We start from the raw sequence: 21,538 nt of genomic DNA, 5'->3' as shown, positions 1-21,538 counted from the left end.
GGAGCGGGCAAGCCACTGACAAAGCCAACCACAGCGGGCGGCCGCTTGCTTCTGAATCATAGGCAAGATGCTTCCGAGCGTCGTAGTGGACATGGCTTCTCCCCCAAGCTCGATGAACAAGAAGAGCCGAGCCCATCTGCGACGTGGATGGGACTGTACAAACTTGCAGCTTTCGATCGAACCAAAAGGCCCTGTCCTGAACCCACTCCTCTTGTAAGCTCCCCCCTTTTTATTTCTTTACTGTGGTACTGCGGTCGCCGATTTTCTTGGAGAGCCCGCGCTGCCCAGGGTGGGGTCGAGTGTGTCTTTGGCGGCTTATGGTCGGTCCTCTCAACTGACCGAGTTGCACTTGATTTTCGCAGGCCCTCCACGTGCCCAAAGAGTGGCACAAAGATTTGCTCGACTGCTCCTCAAAGACGCGATGACGACATGGTATGGTACAGAAGCAGACAAGGTCACTCACTCACTCCCTCGTTTACATCTAATGCCGACGGTCGCGACTTTGATCAACTCTTTTGCACGGCCCTCGCCAAGCCAGGCGGTGTGGTCAAAAACCCAGTGATACGTGGGGGTGGGTCTCACAGAGAACTCACAAGCCTGGCACTCGAGTAAGAACGACCTGTGCTCAGTTTTACAATCTTTCGGGCCAACGACCCGCCCGTCTGAGCTCTGGCTGGCGTTGGTCAGTGATAATTCTGTTTGACCTGCCCAGCAACGCGCCACTTTCAATCCAAAGTCACGAGACACAACCAGGACGTTTCAGTGCAGATCCTCGGGAGCGAAAGGAAGAAAGGGTGTTGTTGAGAAGCATCAGGACGCAGACGGATCAACAGACCATGTGTTGGATCCTACCAGCTCAGTCTGAATCGGCCAGACGTAAGCAAGACGTGCATGCAGGCCTCGGCCCACCCGCATGTGCTCTGCAATCGGCGATGCAAGTAGACCGCCCGTCGGTGCAAGGCTGGCTGTTCAGGAGAGCGAGGATCTCGGGCGGCGTCATGGCCAGCAATCAAGTTGCAGCCTCAGACGCGCTTGCCCTCGATCCACGATGGGGTCGAGCGTTGACCCGAGATCTTGCTCATGGTGGTCCCACTTGCTTCAGCCAATGACGACTGATGTTTTACTCGTGCAAACGAAACATCAAACTCTGATTTCGTCGACCAGACCGTACGCCCTTGACCCGGCCCTCCACACCTTCACGAACGTCGGCAATGTCCTGTTCGGGGTCTATTCAAATGACATCGCCGCGCACAACGAAGCATGCATGCAACGACATGCCAAAAAGGGGCAGGCGAAAAGTAAAATACATCCCAGAAGGAAATGTTATTAGTAAAATACTTTTACTGACATTCAAGTGCGACTTTTGAGTCAGAGTGAAAAGTGTAGTGAATGTCACACTACCGCTGCAGCTTTGATATAACGGCGATTTCACGCTGGCCCAAATCTCTGGGTCAATAGAGGGGCACAGGCCGCTTCTCTTCATGTTATGCTATACATTAACGATTCTCTCAAAATGTTTTCTTCTTGCATCTCCTCTCTGTGTCGCTTTGATTTGGTCTTTAAAGTGCAAGTTTCTGCCTCGGACTCTGCCCTTCTCTCTATCTTCCCCCACCTTTTACTCTCTCCCTCTGCCCAACCCTTTCTCAATCTCCATCTCTCTTTATCTTGCTTCCAAAGCTCTCTCTGTCTCTGCCGCCATCTCTCATTCTCTCTCTCGTCGTAATGACGGCGCTGGTCCGCGAGCCGGCGGTGGCGGTGGCGGTGGCGGCGGCCTCGCAAATGCAGCCGGACGAGGAGGCATGGGCAAGCCATGAGCCTGTGGATCCCGAGTGGCTGCCTTCGGATACAGCAAGCGATGGCACTCACAGCGTTCACACACCGCCCTCCTCAGCGGCCTCGGGCTCGACCATCCGCCTCACCGGCGGGGCTTTGAATTCTTCCAATCAGGAGCCTGTACGTTGCTGTGGCTGTGCTCAAATTCCTCAGCACCCACCCCCGCTCAAACACCCACATGGACAATGACCTCAAGATATACGCGTCAAACAACCTCGCCCTTTTTTTTTTTTTTTTTTTTTTTTTTTTTTTTTTTTTTTTTTTTTTTTAATCGACTGTGCCACTCTCCCCTTTCCGCTCTCTCTTGCTTCGCTCCTGCTCATCGGTCCAAACTTGCATCTCCTTCATTGGGGCTGCACGTATCGACGTTTCGTTGTTACCTTTTGTGCAGAACATGATGGTCTACGAACCGACAGAACCGCTGCCCATGGCCACGAGTCAGCGAGGTGCTCCGTCCCCCACCTTTGTGGCCAGACATGGCGCGCCAAGTAGCCCTGGCCCCGAGCCCGCAAGCGTCGCGATCAAACCCCGAGCTCAGCGACATATCCGCGTAGGTCTCGGCCCCGCCCGCTTCGTCTCCAGCCCCGCCTCCCAGACATTCCACCTTTCTCTGGCCATCCACACTCACATCTCATCATGCTCTTGGCCCATCCTCAAACGCCTTGACCCAGGACGAGCGTGCGGCTGTGCGCAAGCGTGCCATCTTGGACGAGCAGAGCGTGGGCCACCCCCTGCCTCCGCCAGGCACCATCAGACACTACCGGCGGGCCTCCGGCTCCCATCCCAAGTCCCGCCCGGCACCCAATCAACCAAGTCGGTCACGACGCAAAATAGCCACCACCTCCAACTCGGCCTCATCCCAAGACACCCCAAACTCGGCTGCGGGCACGCATCGAGCACAGCGCATCACCCCCTTCTCCTGGCGCTTGCATGCATCGGCCAGCGACAAACCCCGCTCTGCCAAACCCAGCCGCCCAAATGCCTCGACCGAGCGCAGGTCGAATCCCCCTGCTACTCTGCCGCTCCCCGCCTCCAAAGGACCCGACGTTCTGGACAAGTCGAGTCGCTCAGCGTCCCCGCCACCCCGACAACCCATCTCCAACCTTGATCCCGAACTACTGGCCCGCCGCCTTGAACACCGAACCCCAACCCGATCACGTTGGGGTGGCTCGCTAGCAGTGCGTTTTATTGCCGTGGACACCTCGAGGCCCACCTGCTTGTGCTTTCCCCAAACGCCCCTCCTGTTTTGATCTGTTCATACCATCCGTCCGCCCACGCCCCCTGGTTTTTCCATAGGACAACGCGCACTCGGCCTCGACCCATCATCGCGCTGGCCGTGCCGTGCCTTGGGAAGAACGGCCCGAGCACACTGCCGTGGTCGACTTTATGCGCCGCAAGCGCCAACAGCGCAAGGTACGTTTTTGCCCTTTGCCCATGCCTCTCGCCATGTCTCGCAGCAAATCAAGATGTCTGGGGCGTGACCCATTCCTCCGGTTCTGATAGGCGCAAACAGCCGCCCAGCGCGAGGCACATCGTGAAGCAGAACAGGCCCGAAAAGAAGCGCTCAATCGCCTCGACGAGCTCCGTCGGGCACAACGCGAAGCTCCTGCCCTGCAAATCTGGACCCATGAGGCCGAAGATGGGGCCGAAGATGAGGATGAGGCTGTAGCCTCTGATATCGACGCGGGCGATGGACATCGTCACTCCAGCGCCGATTATGAGGCTACCGATCGCGTGTCTTCCCTCCGCTCCACCACTGCCGATTCGCACGGTCATCTCGCTGGTGGAATCGACCCCGCCTTGGCCGGCCGTGTCCCAATGGGGCTGCAGTCGCGCGCGCGCCTAGCTGCAGCCGCCAACGCCATGTCACCAGCCACGTTTTTGCCCGACGCCAGCCCTGCTGGTCAACCGGACGATTTGGCTCCCGCGATGCTTCAGCCCTGGGCTCTGGCCTCGGGTCCACGCCCTACCACAGCAGACAGTCTTATGCTGGATGCAACCGAACACTTTGATCTCTCCTCCAGCCTCAATCCAGCCGCCAGGCGCTCTCAGCCATCCACCATGCCTCTGCCCCACCAGACCGCTGGCGAACCCGAGCATGTACTGACCGAGCTGCTACGCTTGCACGATCGCGTGCAAGAGCTGCCCAGCCCCGATGCCCGTCAGCCCAACCGCCAGCGATTGCGGGAACTCCTCGGCGCTCTGCACTCGGTTGCCACCGACCTCTTTGAGCCCCTCGCTCGTGAGTCTGCGGATTCACACTCAGTCCCACATCAACCAGATGAGCTAGCTACAAACTCCGTCCGCACGCGGCAGGAAGAGCTGGCCGCTGCTGCTGAACGAGAAATTGAAGACCTGATCATGGCCACAACGCTGGAGCTTAACAACGCGTCGCCTGCAGCAGGCACACATCCAGACGCGAGGCCTGCCCTGCCAGGTGAACTTGATCTCCGCTCTCATCTGGCAAGCGTCGAGGCTCAGGAAGCTGTACGTCACGCACCCTGCCCACTTTGTGTTCATTCTGGCCGCGTGTGCTCGCGCTTGCTCTCTGTTCCACTCCAGACTCGATTCATTTCGAAAGAGCCTCTTGTCTCAAAATGATGACAGTTTTTAGCCATGATGAACTCAATCATTGCCCCTGCCTCGCATCACAATGTGCTTTTGTTGACAGGCGGAGCAGCAACGCCAGCAAGCTGCTCGCCAACGGCTCACGCGCCCAACAAGAGAGCCATCTTCGGACCCACTAACCCCCCGCCTAAATCAACCAGAGCAGGCGAACCCATCTCCACAAGCCTCCTGGCGCATCGACCTGGACGCCCCCCCTGCCCGCCGTCCCGCATCACCTGCGAACCACACGATCCAGCCCCGCGCTGCACTTGCCGTTCCTGCACAGCCCGCTCCCACCTCCCATCACGGGGAAGAGCCCGGCCTGCTGGAGCTACTGCTGCGACGTTATGGTGTCCAAGATAATGGCATGCAGACACAGGCCGTGGCAACCCCTACCCGCGTTGATACAGCGGTCCAAGCTCCGGGTAGCACCGATCAAGCGTGTCAAACATCAACGGTGGTGGCTGCTGCTTTGCCTGACCACGAAGAGCTCGTTGCAGCTGGTCTTGTCGCAGGACGCCTTGCCACCGATCAAGAGCCTCATACGCATGCAGAGCCAACACAGCCCTTCGCGACGACTGAAAGTAACCTGTATCGCTCCGACGCCATCCCACCTGCGGGGTCGGGCTCAGCGGCTGCCTCCCGTTCAGACTCGCCGTTGCTGCAAGACGAGGATGGGAACTCAGTGGAGCACCGTGGCAGCCCAAGCCCAAGCCCAAGCCCCAACCCAGAACGGGACGCCAGTCCCATCCAGCGCTCGACTCCACGAGAGCCGGAAGAGGATGTGCGCTTGGCCCCAGATGACCTGCATCGTCAACTGCTTGGTGAACTCAACCTTTTACTGACGATTGACGAATCGGTGCGTGCTGATGAGCCCCCGCTCTCCTTTTGCACTCCATTCCGCTTTTCTCTACTCTCTTTGCTGCACTCCATTTCGCTCTTCTCTCATCCAAATGTCTAAATGTACAACTGACCGCCACTGCCATGATCCACAACAGCTTCAGCAACTGGGCGTTACCTCGGAGAGCATGGCGCTATCACACGCGCAACAAGAAACTGTGGCTCTCGCTCAGGTTGGCATGCTATCCAATCGTGCCTTGCTCCACAGTTGACTCGTCCCCTTTCGTACCTCACTGGGCATTCGCCCGTCGCCCAATAGCTGTTGCAAGCACGGCAAGCTGAGATTACTGCCATCAAGTTGGAGGCCGAAGAGCACCAACAGCGTGTCGTGGCCGCAGCCGAGGAGCGCGTGCAAGCAGCCAGCGCCATTGCGTCGAGCGAAGCGGTGGCGCGAGTGCGTGCTGACCAGCGGCGCGATCGGCAGGAGGCGCAGGCTCAGCTGGACACCACGGTGCAGTTGGCGACCAATGTCTTACAAACCATGCAGCAGCAACCCGCTGCCCTCTTGGACACACAGCGACAGCTGGCCGAACCTGTTCTAGCAGAGATTCGCGGCACGCAACGGAGCCAGCGTGAGCTGATTGAAGCTGTGCGCGGCCTCGTCGATGCCATGCACGCGACGGCCACAGCTGCCCCGCCAACGGCTGCTGTCGCAAATCACGCACCCGCTTTCTCTGAAAGAGCTGCCCAACCCTCCGCAGTGGGGTACTCGGAGGACTTTGAAAATACCGGCACCTCATTGACCCTCGAGGATTTGTCAGACCTTGCCGGCCCACCAGTGCCGCAGCCCGGACCACACAGTGAGCCACACACTGATATACAGACTGATCGCAGCAGCCCAATGCCAGTGAGCGACGGTCCGCAGCTAAACTCTTTTCAGGGCACGTCGACACCGGTCGAAACCGGCAGCGCTTTTGATGTGCCTTCCGAGGCACCCTCGGTCGTGTCGTCAATTCCAAGTGCAACAGCTGATGTTCCGAGCGCCATCCCGACCGCTTCGATGCCCGTATCTTCAGCAATACAAGTTCAGACTTCTGCACGCAGGTCGCTACCCGCACCGACAGCCTCAGTTGCCACCGCAGCAGATGTCTCCGACTCTTTTGCCGCCTCGGGGAGCACTGACAAGAGCGTTCCGGATGATCTCGTTGATTCCAAACCTGCAACCAAACCAAAGCCTCGCACTCTCCCTCCCGACTTGAGCAACGATGCTGAATCTCCAGCGGCTCTGCCAGATGGGCCACAAGTTCCGTCTTTTGCACGCTTTGAGGAGGACAGCCGGCGGCACGCAGAGCGTAGTGTCCAAGCCGAAGACGAGTCTCTTCGTTTGCAGCTGGAAATCCTCCAAGGACAAGAGGCGGTTTCGCTGCAGCGGATTGAGGAGCGCTTGACACGCGTGCGAGCTCTTCTCGGTAGCAGCTCACAAGGTGTGGGGCGCAGCATGCTCGAGCGACGCTTGCAGGCATTGACCCTGGAGCACGATCAAGCCCGTGCGTACTTTCGTGCTCAGCGTCAAGGCATGGATGCCGAGTGCATGCAGCGTAAGCTCGGCATCTGGCGTCGGCACGAAGATGCCATTCGCGACTACTATCGATACTTGCGTGGACAAGAGCAGGACTTGGATCTGGGAGCACCAGAAGACTCTGCCCCATATTCAGATCTACATCAAGCGCCTATGCACAGCAAATCTAGCGCCATGCCAGTGGCCAAGCCGCAGCACCACCAGGCTCAACCTCTGGCTCAGTCTTTGCCGGCCCATGCCACACGCGATCCTGTTTCTGATTTGTCAATGGGCGAAGCAAGCGACGTCGAGCCGACCGCCCTTCAGACCCTTCCAAGCACAGTGGAAGCCGTTGAACGAGCAGCATCCACGTACTTGCAGCGGCGCCAAGCCGCTTTGCAGGCTAAGCGGGAGCAGCTGCAAAGTTTGCAGGTGCAGCAAGCCGAGTACGTCCGCATGCGTGCGCAGCTGGATGAGGAGGAGCGTGAGCTAGCTCAGCTTGCTCAGGAAGCCATTCTGCTTCATCGACAGCGATATCGCGTCAACCAATCAACTCCGTCCCGTCACAAGACAACGACGGTCCCGAAGCAGTCGGCGGAATTGCCCTCTGCGTCTCTAGGCTATTCGGACGATTTTGAGCCTTCTGCATCGATTGGTGACGCCTCTGATGGTTTTAGAAATGGCAGTTTTGTGGCCAGCTTCGAGGGCTCGGCCCCTGCCACCGACGTGCCCAGCTTCGAGGGCTCGGCCCCTGCCACCGACGTGCCCAGCTTCGAGGGCTCGGCCCCTGCCACCGACGTGCCCAGCTTCGAGGGCTCGGCCCCTGCTACCGACGTGCCCAGCTTCGAGGGCTCGGCCCCTGCCACCGACGTGCCCAGCTTCGAGGGCTCGGCCCCTGCTACCGACGTGCCCAGCTTCGAGGGCTCGGCCCCTGCCACCGACGTGCCCAGCTTCGAGGGCTCGGCCCCTGCTACCGATGTGCCCAGCTTTGAGGGCTCGGCCCCTGCTACCGATGTGCCCAGCTTCGAGGGCTCGGCTCCTGCTACCGACGTGCCAAGTTTTGAGGGCTCGGCTTCCGCGATGGATGTCATGGAGACGAATGCGCCATCGGTCATTGACAGCTTTGCGCCAGACCGCAGCGCCCCTTCATCGTTCAATGGAGGCTCCACGTCCAAGACTGCCGAGAGGGCGGCGGGTGAAGCCTATTCAGACTCGTTTGAAAGCTTTCATCCCTCCACGGCTCACTCAACGCCCAGTCGACCACCACCCTCTGCCCAGATGCTTGCCACTGTTGTGGAAGCGGACATTTCGTTGGGTACTGACACCGAGGAGGGCCATTTGCAAGAAGAGATTGCCCTCTTGCAGGAGCAGATTCGCTCACGTCAGCAGGAACTGCGGCAGCGCGTTCACGCGCAACGCAAGGCCCAGCTGACGCACCAGCGCTCACAACTTCAAGCAGAACTGGATGCCTTGGAGCATAAGCTGCAAGACGTTGCATCTGCGCCGGTACCAGAGCCCACTTCGCACCAGGCATCGCGGCTGCCAAAGGACGACCTGCAGGAAGCCTTTGAGGAGGCAGATGAATATTCGGAAGACTTTGAGTCAAATCACGAGCCGACCTTTGTTGACACCGCACCACAGTCGATTGCCGAAGCGTCGTCACCGAGGGCCAGCGTCCCGCGAGCATCGCAACGCCCATCAGTTGTGGATGAAGAACTCAGCGACTTTGATGCAGGATCATCCTTGGCTGATGAAAGGCCACAGGGGGCGGTCGCTGCTGCATCCACAACGGCCGGCGCACTGGCTACGGAAACAGCCTATTTGGATGAAGACTTTGAGGACGATGATGAGGAGGTATCTGATGCAGTCAATTATCCAGGAGCAGCCGTAGAGGGGCTTGACTTGGTCTCATCTTTCGAGGCCTCGCCAGCTGGCGAAGTAACCGACGCCTCCATCGCCTCTATTCCTGACGAGGCAGAACTGCCGGTCTCTGATGTGGTCTCCACGCGGGCCAGCGATGCGGTGGCCCTCGCGTCATCGGGCAAGGACGGCTACTCTGAGGACGCCTTTGAAGAAGAATCGAGCGTGGCCTCCACTCTTTCTGAACCGAACGCAGGCGGGGAAGTGCTGTCAGTGACGCTTCCAGCTGCCAGTTTGGAGCCGAGGCTCGCGACAGGCTCCGAAGAACTTGAAAACCAGAAGACGCTGGTTGCCAGTGAGTCAGCCGATGAAGTGGAGGTTTCCTCGGTGCGCTCGCTCTCAGGTCTAGCAGCGCTGAGTGACCCGCGGGAGAGCGATGACAGCTTTACGAGCGTTCAACGTCAGGCTGAGGTTGTGGCATCCCAGTGGGTTAGTGATCTTGTGGAGGATGCCATTTATGACATGTTAGACCTTGTGCCTCTTGAGCTTGCCGAGGGCGAAGAGGCAAGCCCTTTGGATGAACCAGCATCTTCGCCCTCGTCCACGACGCCTACGCCCACGCCGCCCCCCGTGGTCGCGGTAGAGGACGCCTTCACCTCTCCTCGCCGTGCGGGGGGCACGCCCACATCACCGACGGCCGAGCGCGTGCAGCGCCTTCAGGAAGAGCGCGCTGTGCTCTCACCCCCGGTGACCCCGGACACGGCATCAATGGCTACACTCGATAATTCCGGCTCGGATGCTTTTCTTGTTCATACGGTGACACAGGTGCGTAGCTGGCATTTGAGGGGTTGACGAGCTGAGATGTCTATGCTTGATCTGCAAGCAATTGGGAATAGATTTATTTTGCTGGGGATGTTCGCTGTGGGGAAACACCAAACCAAGGTGCTTAGTGCCATGACACAATCGCCCGCTCACTGCACTGCATTGATCGTCATTCTTTCGGGGGATATAGATGGCGCATGACTTTGTGGCTGCGGGCTGCCCGTGGGATAACTTGCCTCTGGATTTGCCCACGTCCCGCGGTTATCGTCGACTCTCAAGCGAGCAGCTGCAGCTGTGTGTGGATCTCTTGAACGAGATTTTGCTCAGCCTTCGTCTTGATCTTGGCCATTCGGTAAGTGGAAATGAGCAGACTTGCTATGATACTTGCGCTCTACTCGCTTGTTATTTTGTGGTCGAGTACGCGTTGGGATCTCGATAGTTCATGACTTTGTGCACGTTTGTGCTTTAGACACGGGCGTGGTATCTTCCAGCACCCGAGGGCCCAACAAGAGCCGTGGCACCGGGCCAGCTTCCAGCTTTGGTGCAGCACCGCCTGGAGGGGTTGTTACGAATTCAATTGCAGCCAAGTGGTGCTGAATTTGTTGAGCAACTAGCGACGGACCTCGTAAGTTTTTGGGTTCCATTTTTTGGGGGGGCCCAGGCCTGTTGCTCCACGGTGCTTTTTTTGATCGTTGTGAGTGAAAGTTTCGAGGCCTCACAGGACACTTTTTTTCATCTCTAGTATGCGCCTCGACAAGTCACATGGAGAAACCTGCTGAGTGAAGAAGACATGCTCATAAACGAGGTTCGTTGGGGTGCTTGTCCAGCCGAAGAGTGTGGCATTGACCTGGCCAGTCTCACCAGTGTATGGTGCTTGCAGATGGCAACAACATTTGTTGAGCACGAGCTGGCTGAAGCTATGCACGCCATGGCTGGGGACCTTGATCTCTTGGCCATTTAAGCCCCTTTTTTGCTGTCATTGGCGCTGACCCGAGTAAGACCATCCCAAACACTTTATTCTATCACATCTTGAACATGAGAGTTTCAGTAGTAATTATTAATTTATAGTGACCTCACGTTCTCAGCTCAATGCTGGACTACCGCACATCCTTACCAACTCACGCACTCACGTACCTTCCCTTTACCTACTCTCATGCCCCCACGTCCTCACGTCCTCACGCCCTCTCCTTCGCACACATTCCCAGACACGCAGACGAGCAGGTGAAAATTAAATTTTTTGCTGATTCTCTTGTTCTTGAAAGAGATGGAGAGATCAGAGAGAGAATTGAATTGGTTAGAGAAAGACCTACACAGCAAAGGCACAGAGACACAGCAAAAGTACCACATGAGAGAGAGAATTTAAAAATTTTGTCTGAACAAAATGCTGGCATCATCGGCACAAATGCGTTGCTCCGGTTTGCGATCGGGGCTGATCGTGGCCTGGCTGCTCGCGTTGCTGGGAGGCTCTGTGCGGGCGCAAGCAACCGTGGATGCGGCTTGTCAGAAGGTGCTGGACAACTGGTGTAATGGTCTGGAAGATCAAACGGTGAGCAATGTCTCTTGCCCGCCGAGCTCACCCATCTCGCCCGTGCCGTGAACATTGAGCCGTCTCTAATCGGCATCCGCAGTGTGTAAACGCCTTGTCAAGTGCAGGAGCCGAGTTGCCCCTATATGCGCGCTATGATGTTGCAGCGAATGATGACGAGAAGCAGTGGCGTTGCTACTCTCCAAGCAGCTTGACCCCAGGTCTGCTGCTCTGTCATGTTGTGACTGTACACTGCGCGTCAGGTTTATAAAGGCTTTGCCGCCTGCGCTCGGCTCACTCTCGCTGCCTATCAATGTGCAGATCTTTCGGGCTATTCCAACGGCACATCTTACTGCACGCGGTGTGTCTCAGCCAAGCTGCACCCACCCCAGGCTGTACCAAGCAGGACGATTTTTCTGTGCCCAGCCCCTTGAACTCATGGCATGTGTCCTGGTAGAGAGCAAGAGATCTTGGATGTGATTGCCGATTGCGATGTCAATCGCACCCAGATTGCTGTCTTTACGCCGGGCGAATTGGGCTATCCCTGCATTCGTATTCCCTCCATTCTGCTTGCCGGTGACAACCGCACGCTTCTTGCCTTTGCTGAGGTCAGCGGTCGCTCCGCCACGCGTTTCGATTCCACCACCGTGCCTGCCCACCGATCGGCACGCTTTGAATGCTTACCCCATCCGTCAGCCTCTGCGCATTCACCGTGTTGCTGATTGGCATTTGCATTGCTGTGTTTGCATGATCTCATTTATGGCAGTGTCGCAACTGGACCGGAGACGGGTGCGAGCCGCAAGGCTTTGAAGGTATGCCTTTGGTGCCATCCTTTTCCTGGTTCGCTTGCTTGGTTTCCAACATGTTGCTGTGCCCTGGCTGCCAACACTTTAGATGCGCGATATAACTCGACCAGCAACGCCAACCGTGACCTCTGCATGAAGGTCGGTCGAGGCAACCTAACATGACTGGACGAGGCGTCAGCGTGCCCGAGCCTTGCTGATAGACTTGATAGCCATTGATCTCTTCATGATTGCTCCGAACACAGAACTCTACTGATATGGGGCAGACATGGAGCGCCTTGCATGTGATTCAGCGCAATGCCGCACAGCCCATGCCCGTGTGGGACTACCAACAAAACCAACTGGTCCTCAACTTTGTTCAAGTGAGCTCCTTTCACCCCTCTCACGGCGTTGGCCACGCACTAAATGACTCACTCTCGTGTTATTCATCTTCCTCGCTTTGCTTCCTGCTTGCAGCTGACCCCCGGAGATAACTTGCAGAGTATGAGCAAAGACTTTGGACAAACTTGGACGCCGCGAGGTACATGTCCAAGCCTCGATGGCAGGTAGTTGGCCCATCTCGCTTCATCTCACAGGCTCGCGCTGCTGCCGAATTGTAAAAAGTTTCGTTGTCAAGCTATCTGCAAAGTGCTGTTGTCTCGGCTGCTGGCCCTGGCGTGGGTCTACAACTCAGGTCGTGCGCGTTTTCTGCTGTTTCTCCACCGACGCTGCTGATACATCAAGTCCTCACTCTGTTGATCTTGGTGCAGTCCTGGACATGCTGTCGCCCCCAATCGCCTCTTGTTCATTGGCCACCACGGTGCCTATCAATATGACAGCGTCTGGTGCGTGAGATGATCTGGTTAGCAGATGCGCCAGTGCGCACGGGGGCTTCTGTGCTCAACCTGCTCCGTGTGTTCCTAGGTACTCCGATGATGGAGGTCTGACTTATAACGTGAGCAAGACCAACTTTACCTTCATGGACGAAGCGCAGCTGGTCGAGTTGCCCGATGGGCGCGTCATGGCCAACATGCGCAACAATCACATCAACGCCTGCAAGTGCCGTGCCTATGCTTTGAGCGAGGATGGTGGCGCAAGCTTTGGAGCCATTCAATTTGCCGACGCCCTTGTTTCGCCCGTCTGCATGGCCAGCATTCTTCGCGGCCTGGATGGCAACGTACGCGTGCTAGCCCCTACCTCTGCTTTTCGGCTCCAGTTGCGGGCGATTGATCTTGGCCTCGGGGCACTGTGATTGATGTATAGGTATACTTTGCCAATCCAGGCCAGACCTCTGGTCGATCTGGGGGCATGCTTCGTCGGTCTGCCGATGGCTTTGCCTGGAACCAAAGCGCGCTCGTCTGGCCCGGATCTTACGCCTACTCGTGCCTTACGCACGTGCCCAAGGTATGTTTCATACCCTTTCAAAACCTTGAGAGCGCCTCATGTTGCTGCGACCGTGCTGACATTGCCCCTGGCGCTGTCATTAGTCAAACTGCATCGGGTTGTTGTGGGAGACCTCGGCTCCCGACTGCACGGGGGACAGCTGTGTTTGTGTCTTTAGCCGTCTGTCCACGGCGGACGCCTCCTTTGGTGACGATTGCTGATTTGACGATATTATTTTTTTTTCCCCCTGTGTTGGATGATTGAAAGCCCAAGTTGTGTTGAAATGCTGCAATCATGCGCAAAGTGCCAAGTATGATGGCTCAATTTATTTCCACCATGCCTTGCGAAGGATGAGCTGGGACGCGCTCGGCGCGCCCTGATGAGAAAAACAAGCAGTCGCTACCCTTGCGAGAAAAGCATGTCGGCGGCTGCATCCACGTTGTTGGCCGTGCGTTGCAAAGCGGCTTCTGCCTGGGCCCGAGAAAAGCCGAGCTGTTCTAGCTGAGCAATGTTATCCTCTGTAACAGGACTATAATCCAAAAGGAATCACGACACATGAGCGTAAAAGCGCATGAGGGAAAGAGCAGGGAGGAGAGCTACAAAATTGAAATTTGCTTACATCAGGCCGTTGCCAGCACCGAGTCCTTGGGCGGGATGTGCGCCACCCAACAGATTGTCCGTGAAGGGCTAGATGTGGCCATGGGTGCATGGCATTGCAACGTGAAGCGACGGCACAAGAACGCTAGGGATTCAGGACAAAGCAACCAACATACCCGATTGCCACTGATGGTGCGAACACGTGAGTGCGGCTGGGTAGCCGTACCTAGCCCGGCTGTGCGTGCCTGAAGTATAGAAACAAAAGGTCGTGAGGTCAGACCAGCCGGGGTGCGAGTGCGTGAGCCATCCAAGCCAAAGAAAAACTGCAAACGACGTGCCGTCACAGCTGGCAGATCGTCCTGAAGGAGCCATCCAAATGCAAGCTGAAACCCGTGGGCGATGGGGCGGGGGATGGTGGGCTTGATCGGCAAGGCTCGGTGGACAATGGCCACGATGACACCAATGGCAACGGAAAAGAGCGTATTGAAGCTATAGAGACACAACTGGATGCAAAACACCGGATAGTCAAGGCAATGAAGGATGCGGAGCGGGTATGGCGCAGCAGCTGTTCAATTGCCGCAAGGCTGGGGTGGACTCACATGTGCGAGCATGGCTATGCCCAGCAGTTTGCCAGGCACCCAACCTTGCCGACTCTCCGATTGCACGTCCAGCAGTAAATTGATGAAGAGACCGCCGATCAGGCTCGGGCCGCCTGGCGCAGCGGTACGGCAATGAAGGAGACAACGTCAGGCTCCTCGAAGTGTGTGATGAAAAGAGGTGAATGCTTGGGATGCGACATCATACCAGGGACAAAGCCGGGCAAGTAATTGGCTCGCACAAACAAGTATTGTACAAGCCACGAAACCATGACCAGCCAGCTCACAAGACCCTGTCGTTATGAAAAAAAAGGCATTTATGGTCAAAGGTTCGAATATAGTCGGCAAGAAAGACTGGCCGAAAGGGAGGAGGAGGGGGAGGAGGAGGAGGAAGAAGAAGAAGACGACAACAAGACAACGACGACAACAACGACGACGACGACAAAGACGCACTCCGAAGCGGCGAGAGCCTTGGTAGCGCTCGATGGGCCGTGTGAGGTAGATGAAGATGCTGCCAAACAATGCAGTCGATCGATCTGGAAGAAGGATGGCATGGAGGGGCCACGCCAGGAGCTGACAAGCAAGACGCAACATCAGACGGACGTTTGAAAGACCGGGGCGGGCTATGACGGTCAACAAACGCTATCCATGCCATTCACGAACCTCGCTCACGGCCCACGGCGAGGTGGGCACAAAGCAATATTCAGGCCAGTGGATGGCGCTGCCAGCCAGCGCCGCCAGCCCCGTCCCAATCATCAGACCCTAGACAGCAGCAATAGTCATTCAAATGCTCGCATTCCACCGCACACGAGCGGCGGTTCCAAGCCCCCTGAGGCCAAGCAACGCCCACCACGCACCTTGGCCACAGGAGCACCAGCAAAGGTGTACAAGGCTGCCAAGGCAGCCGGTGATGATTGAGCCATCCCCCGCGCCACTCGTTCTTTCAACCCCTTCAACACCTCACCACCGCCGCCACCGCCGACACTGAAACTGCTCCAGATATCGATACCGACACTGATACTGCTCCGAATACCGATCCTGGCGCCGCCAATGGATACCGACGCTATACCGACGCTACCACCGGAGGACACCAACGCTGCCACCGGAGGATACCGACGCTGCCACCAATGCTGCCACTGAATACCGATGAATACCAAGATGCCGATATATAGCGTCACGGACGGCTGGTCCTTGAAAAATGCAAAAACAGCAGCAATACAATTTCGTCTGACTTTCTGCTCTCTCTGAAACTCTCTTGTCTCTCTGGATCTCTCCCTCTGGATCTCTTGCTTTTCAAATCTCTCTCTTGCTTTAAATCTCTCTCTGGATCTAAATCTCTCTCTCTGTGGATCTCTCCCTGGATCTCTCTCTGGATCTCTGGATCTCTCTCTGGATCTCCCTCTGGATCTCTGGATCTCTCTCTGGAGCTCCCTCTGGATCTCTGGATCTCTCTCTGGAGCTCGCTCTCTGGATGTCTCTCTGGATCTCTCTCTCTGCATCCCAGAATAAATCTCTCTCTGGATCTCTCTCTGTGGATCTCGCTCTGAATCTCTCTCTCTGCATGTGTCTCTGGATCTCTCTCTCTGGATCTCTCTCTGGGTCTCTCTCACTAAATCTGAAGCTACCGTCTCGGGATTAATCTCTGGCGATCTCTGAATGCCCCTCCCTTCCACACACCATCTGCGGAGGAAAAAAAAGGGAGCGGGCAGGGATGTGGGCACGAATCATTTGCTGGTTGTACATCAATTATTGATTTGTTGTTGATCTGGACTGGCCACATCATGGGAACACATTCTGGTGTAGATGCCGATGGAAGGAAGGAGTCTAATTGTCGGGTTTGACGCGACGCGCTGATTTGGCAGCGGGTTCACCGGACGATTCAACCTGGCCCACAGGGATGATGGTGACCCCGTTGCTACTTGACTCGGCCTCGGCACTTGTCACCATGTTGCCGCTGGCATCGTCAGCAACCACGCCCGGGGCTGTGGTGACGGCCACGGGGGCTGCACTGGTATCGACGGTGGCAGGGGTCGAGCCGTCGGTGGTCTCGGCATCAGTGGTGACCGAGGCAGTGCTGGCGCGCTTGTCGGCGTTCTTGGGTCGACCCAGGCTGGGTTTGGGGTTGTTGTTGGGAATGACCAGGCCAGCATAGTCGGTGGGACGCAGCTGCACCTCGCTCTCGGCCACGGCCATGATGAACGGCCAAGCGTTGATGTGGTAGCGCAGGTGGGCCTCGTTGCCGCGCCAACCAATAATGGGGGCGCCCGTCAGAGAGATGCAGCAGATGATGCCGCTGCGCAGCGCCACCTCCAGAAGCTTGCGGATGGCTGCACGATACTTTTCCGGATCCCGTGCGTCCGAGGCCTTGAGGCTCCGAAGCTCAAAAAACACAAAGTTATCAAGACCAGCGGTTTCCCAATCCGCGGGACAGGGCTCGTAGCCCTTGTCCGCCAACAACAGGGCGCGACGACTCGCCTCGTAGCTCACGGCAAAGGTTTTCTTGAGAAAGGGATCCGTCTGGAGCAGCCGCCCCATGACCGAGGCTGAGACAGCGCCACCGGCCCAGCGCTCGAGAAAGGTCTTGACCTTGATCCACCAATTGTTGCCCTCTGGCGTCATGCGAAACTTGCTCACGTTGCGACCGGTATCCTGTAGTTGCTGGAACAGTTTGCTGTGCGTCGTCAAAGCCTGGTGGACTCCCTCGGACAGCTTTGTATCTCGCATGGTGCGCGTCCAGACCTGGGCCGTCGTAGCTGCCTCATGCACTTCTTGCACCGCACTTTGCAAATGTGCCAGCCCGGACGAAGTTTCCGCAGCTGGCGCCCCCGGCTGCTCCGCCATCATCGCCGGCAAGGACGGCACCGTCGGCACTGGCCGCGCCGCCTCGGTAACTGGCAGCACCATCGGCGTCGCCGTGTCACTGGGCAAACCCGCCATCCCACCTTCTTTTTTTTTCTTCAATTTTCTCCGCAGCCCCCGACAAACAGGCACCTAAATCAATCACCGCACAGCTCTTTGGCACCAGCCACAGACGCGCCAGTGACTGACTCTCTCCCGTTGCCGCCCGGGCCGCCCCTCTGGCTTTGATCCGATTCGAGAGAGAGAGAGAGAGAGAGAGAGAGAGAGAGATGAGAAAAAAAAACGGTTGAATGGTGTGGCGTTTGGTCGGTATATCTCTGAAACAGCACCATGGGATGCTCTTTTCTCTGACTGGCCCTTGCATTTGACCAATGCCATGGATCAGATTTTGCGCTCCTCTCTAGATCCACGACTCGCAGCATCAACACTCTCTCACTCCATTCGGATTTTTGAGGAATAGTTTTTTACTTTATTTTCACCTTATAAACTATTTTACTATCCAACGCCAACGTGCTACCACATGTCTTTCCGAGTCAAAGCTTCAGTTACTCTCACTGACTTCGCCCTCAACTTGCTTTGACAATGATGCGTGCGTGCAAGGTATTTGTGCATGCGCGCAAAGCGTGCGTCCTTCCAACCTCTCTCGTCTCGTTTGCCACGCGTTTGATCGCCTGTTCGTCAAGGGGATCGACCGTTGTGAGCACGGCATGGATACAATCCTCATTGTGATTGACATGTTAGGACCGCTCCCACTGCAACAATGAACCTTGCGCTATTTGACGGTTTGACTCACACCTCGCATGCCGCCGATCCACAACGCTGTCCCAATAGCCCGTTGTGCATTTTTTGTTCATTTCCCCAAAGCCCGGTGCCATCCCCGCCGCCCACTCGCCTCGCGAACCGTCTTCTTCTTCTTCTTCCCGGCGCCCCGCCCCTTTTGAGTGGTATGTGATCAAAACGCCATCGTGTCTTGACTCTCGGCACCCACGCACCTTTCTCGCCTCACCGCCCGATGTCAACGTGCAATGGAACACAGCTGTGCAGCCCCGCCGGGCCCAACAAAAATGAGAGGGGCTTTTTCCTCGGCCGTAGCGGCCATTAGCCTTTTGCTCCTCGCCTCCCAATGGAGGCCGGCAGCGGCCACATGGGTGCTTGGCGGCATCGGAGAGTCCTGCGACGCTGCTTGTGCTGATCAAACCACCCTCCCTTGCAATCAGGAGACTACCGACACCGTTCGATCCCCCTCTGAAATCTCATACGTCTTCGAAGAGCTGAACATGCCCTCGCAGTGCACCAGCTTTGGCTCGCGGGGCAATTCCTACTCGCCTTACATCCAAATGTCTCCTGGTCCTTGCTACTACATCGGCCCAGTAGGCACGGCCTCGTGCTCATCCTCCCACACCGATTACCAACGCGTGTGCTGTTGTGGCCATAGCGCTGCCGACTGCGACATTCTCAGGTCCACCAGCTCTACCTCGAGCACCTCCTCCACCTCGAGCACTTCAAGCACCTCCACCACCAGCTCTACCTCGAGCACCAGCTCGACCTCCTCCACCTCAACTACCTCGAGCACGTCGAGCACCTCCTCCACCTCGAGCACTTCAAGCACCTCCACCACCAGCTCTACCTCGAGCACCAGCTCTACCTCCTCCACCTCAACGACCTCAAGCACGTCGAGCACCTCCTCCACCTCGAGCACCTCAAGCACCAGCTCCACCTCCTCCACCTCAACGACTTCAAGCACGTCTAGCACCTCCTCCACCTCAAGCACCAGCTCCACCTCGAGCACCAGCTCCACCTCGACAACTTCTAGCACCTCCTCGACCTCGAGTACCAGCTCCACCAGCTCCACCTCGAGCACCAGCTCCACGTCCTCAACATCCTCAACCACCACATCAACGACCTACGATTTGTGCCCCCAGCTGCAGAATCCAGGCTTCGATGCCCTTCTCCTGGAACCCAATTCGGAGACGGCCACCCCGCCGTTGGAACCCAACACCTGGTCCTTTTCCGAGGGGCGACTGCGCGTCGCTCACCCCCCGACTCTGTTTGGGCCTACCACAGCTCATTCCGGACAAAACTACATCTACTTTGCTCCGACATACGATGAAGCCGATCAGGAAGCAGAGTTGCAGCACGTCATGGACGTCACCATTCGCCCACTTACTGAGTATACGCTGACTGCTTGGGCCAGCCGCTCGGCTGTGGCCGCTGCCGCCGCTAGTGCCCAAGTCTATGACTTTGCCCCGCTCACGCTCGAGCTTCAAGCCACCACCACCAACCAAACACTGGCAGCCACGACCTTTAGCGTTGAAGACGTGGTCACCGATGTGTGGTCGCCCATCACGGCTACCTTTCGCGTTTGGGAATCCCACGATGCGCTCTACGACGGGTTGACCGCTGTCCTCCGAGTATCCGGCTCCGGGGCCACCATCGCCGTCGATTCATTTGAGCTGTGCCGCGAGATGTTGGACACCACCACCACCACCACGACGTCCACCACCACCACCACGACGTCGACTACGACCACCTCAACTACGACAACGACCAGCACCACCACCACCACAACTTCCACCACAACAACCACGACCACCTCGACGACCACAACCACCTCGACGACCACAACCACAACCACTTCTACCACAACCACATCCACATCCACTACCTCGACCACCACGACCTCGACCACCACTAGCTTTCAGGAAGTCTGTTTGCCGATGGCGGATTACTCCTTTGAGAACAAACGGGTGGGAGCCGGCAAGACGGACACCCCCTTTACCAGCACCACCGGAGGTTGGCAAATTGCCAGCTCTGTGGCCGCGGGCGCTCGCCTGTATGCCAACACCAGCTCTCTCGTTCCACATCCCGCCTCTAGCCAGGATGGCAATCAGGCAATGGGCTGGATGAGCTCCAGCACTACCAGCACTGGTCTGTGGCAGGACACGAGCCTGACCTACACGGCCCAGACTCGCTACCGCATCAAAGCGCGCATGGGCTACAGCTCTCTCATCTCGCCGCCCCAAAGCTATTTCCGTATGGAGTTTCGCACGCCCGCCAACGACGCCGTTTTGTTCCGCCTGGTCCAAACATACAGCCAAACTGATTATGAGGAAGAGATTTTGGAGCTGATCACCGGTGAGACGGAGACGTACTTGGGCTCGACTCTTCGCGTTGGCTTCTCCAGCTTTCTGTCGGGCATCACACCTGTCTTGGATGCGGTCGAGATTTGCTACCAATACAATTACGCGACAACCACAGCCACCACCACCACCACCAGCAGCACGAGCACAACAACGACAACAACAACTACCAGTACCACCAGCACGAGCACTACCACCACTGTCGCCACCACAACCACGCTCACCACCTCCACTACCCCGCCCACAACCACCACCCCTTTCACTGTCGTCTCCACAACCGTGAGCGCCCCTTCGGAATGCTTTGCATCATTCACCCAGCTCATGCTCGCCAACGGTAGCTCGGCACCCATCTCAGCACTCACCACCGGTGACATGCTCAAGTGCGTCAACCCCAACAACGGCACCGTGGAAGATTGCCCCCTGACCACACTCATCCACGCCGAGCACACGCAACAAGTCCAGTTTCAAACGCTATCGTATGTCGATGCACAAGGCATCGATCAAACCCTCACTCTATCCGGACCCCACATGGTCTACAAAGCCAGCGAGCCCATGGGCAACTGCGGCCCTCTGCCCAGCGGCTCCTATCAACCCGCTAACAATGTCAGTGTGGGTGACCTGGTCGTGGTCTATGAGGACAGCTGCCTGCGCACCGTCGCCATCTCGGCCGTTGGCTCGGCCATCACCATGGGCTTTTATGCACCCTTGACGTCCGCGAGCACCATGATTGCAGAGGGCATTGTTTCGTCCGCCTTTACGTATCTGGGCTATCAGATCGGCCAGGATCTGAGCCACGACCTCAAGCACATCTTCTATTCACCCCTCACCGCCGTCGTGGAGAGTGACCTGCCTGTTCGCGAATACGACAACGGCCTCCACCCCTACATCAGCATGGCCACCAACTACACCTCCATGGTACCTCTGGAGCAGAAGGGCAATGCTTTGCGGACCATCATGGGCTATGTGATCGACATCTACTATGCCAACGGGGGTGCGCTGACCGTGGCCGAGGTGGAAGACATCCTGCAAAACGTGACTGCCTCGTACCAAAAGTAGAGTGCTGGCGTCAACTTCGTGCTCTCCAGACGTTAGGAGCCTGACATAGGACGCGAACCAACGAGAGTTTTTGTGAGTTT

General features: G+C 57.1%; 5 protein-coding genes across 5 annotated transcripts; 3 read left to right on the top strand and 2 right to left on the bottom strand.

Moving 5' to 3' along the window:
- Positions 1-1,722: 1,722 nt before the first annotated feature.
- Positions 1,723-10,481, top strand: MONBRDRAFT_28503 (uncharacterized protein; the record flags this gene model as incomplete). Its single annotated transcript, XM_001748933.1, has 11 exons — positions 1,723-1,953; positions 2,225-2,383; positions 2,505-3,011; positions 3,130-3,246; positions 3,337-4,320; positions 4,505-5,299; positions 5,439-5,513; positions 5,600-9,523; positions 9,711-9,872; positions 10,263-10,325; positions 10,401-10,481. The coding sequence occupies 11 exons, from the start codon at positions 1,723-1,725 to the stop codon at positions 10,479-10,481; spliced, it is 7,098 nt and encodes a 2,365-aa protein (XP_001748985.1).
- A 441-nt stretch (positions 10,482-10,922) lies between these two features.
- On the top strand, positions 10,923-13,431 carry MONBRDRAFT_28502 (uncharacterized protein; the record flags this gene model as incomplete). Its single annotated transcript, XM_001748932.1, has 12 exons — positions 10,923-11,066; positions 11,149-11,266; positions 11,367-11,406; positions 11,503-11,653; positions 11,812-11,857; positions 11,940-11,989; positions 12,115-12,210; positions 12,305-12,393; positions 12,598-12,672; positions 12,752-13,004; positions 13,091-13,231; positions 13,315-13,431. The coding sequence occupies 12 exons, from the start codon at positions 10,923-10,925 to the stop codon at positions 13,429-13,431; spliced, it is 1,320 nt and encodes a 439-aa protein (XP_001748984.1).
- Positions 13,432-13,609: 178 nt separating this feature from the next.
- Positions 13,610-15,326, bottom strand: MONBRDRAFT_28501 (uncharacterized protein; the record flags this gene model as incomplete). The annotated part of the gene is made up of 8 exons (XM_001748865.1): positions 13,610-13,739; positions 13,830-13,897; positions 13,984-14,052; positions 14,407-14,519; positions 14,612-14,696; positions 14,857-14,976; positions 15,067-15,165; positions 15,261-15,326. 8 exons carry the CDS (start codon positions 15,324-15,326, stop codon positions 13,610-13,612), a joined length of 750 nt encoding a protein of 249 aa, XP_001748917.1.
- A 901-nt stretch (positions 15,327-16,227) lies between these two features.
- MONBRDRAFT_28500 (uncharacterized protein) lies at positions 16,228-17,626 on the bottom strand (the record flags this gene model as incomplete). The annotated part of the gene is made up of 2 exons (XM_001748864.1): positions 16,228-17,294; positions 17,395-17,626. The coding sequence occupies 2 exons, from the start codon at positions 17,624-17,626 to the stop codon at positions 16,228-16,230; spliced, it is 1,299 nt and encodes a 432-aa protein (XP_001748916.1).
- Positions 17,627-18,326: 700 nt separating this feature from the next.
- Positions 18,327-21,458, top strand: MONBRDRAFT_28499 (uncharacterized protein; the record flags this gene model as incomplete). Its single annotated transcript, XM_001748931.1, has 1 exon — positions 18,327-21,458. One exon carries the CDS (start codon positions 18,327-18,329, stop codon positions 21,456-21,458), a length of 3,132 nt encoding a protein of 1,043 aa, XP_001748983.1.
- Positions 21,459-21,538: the final 80 nt, after the last annotated feature.

The sequence above is a fragment of the Monosiga brevicollis genome, genomic scaffold (genome assembly GCF_000002865.3).
Source record: "Monosiga brevicollis MX1 MONBRscaffold_26 genomic scaffold, whole genome shotgun sequence".
Taxonomy (NCBI): Eukaryota; class Choanoflagellata; order Craspedida; family Salpingoecidae; genus Monosiga; species Monosiga brevicollis.
Note: the sequence above shows the minus strand (reverse complement) of the source record. Positions and strands in the feature narration are given on the sequence as shown.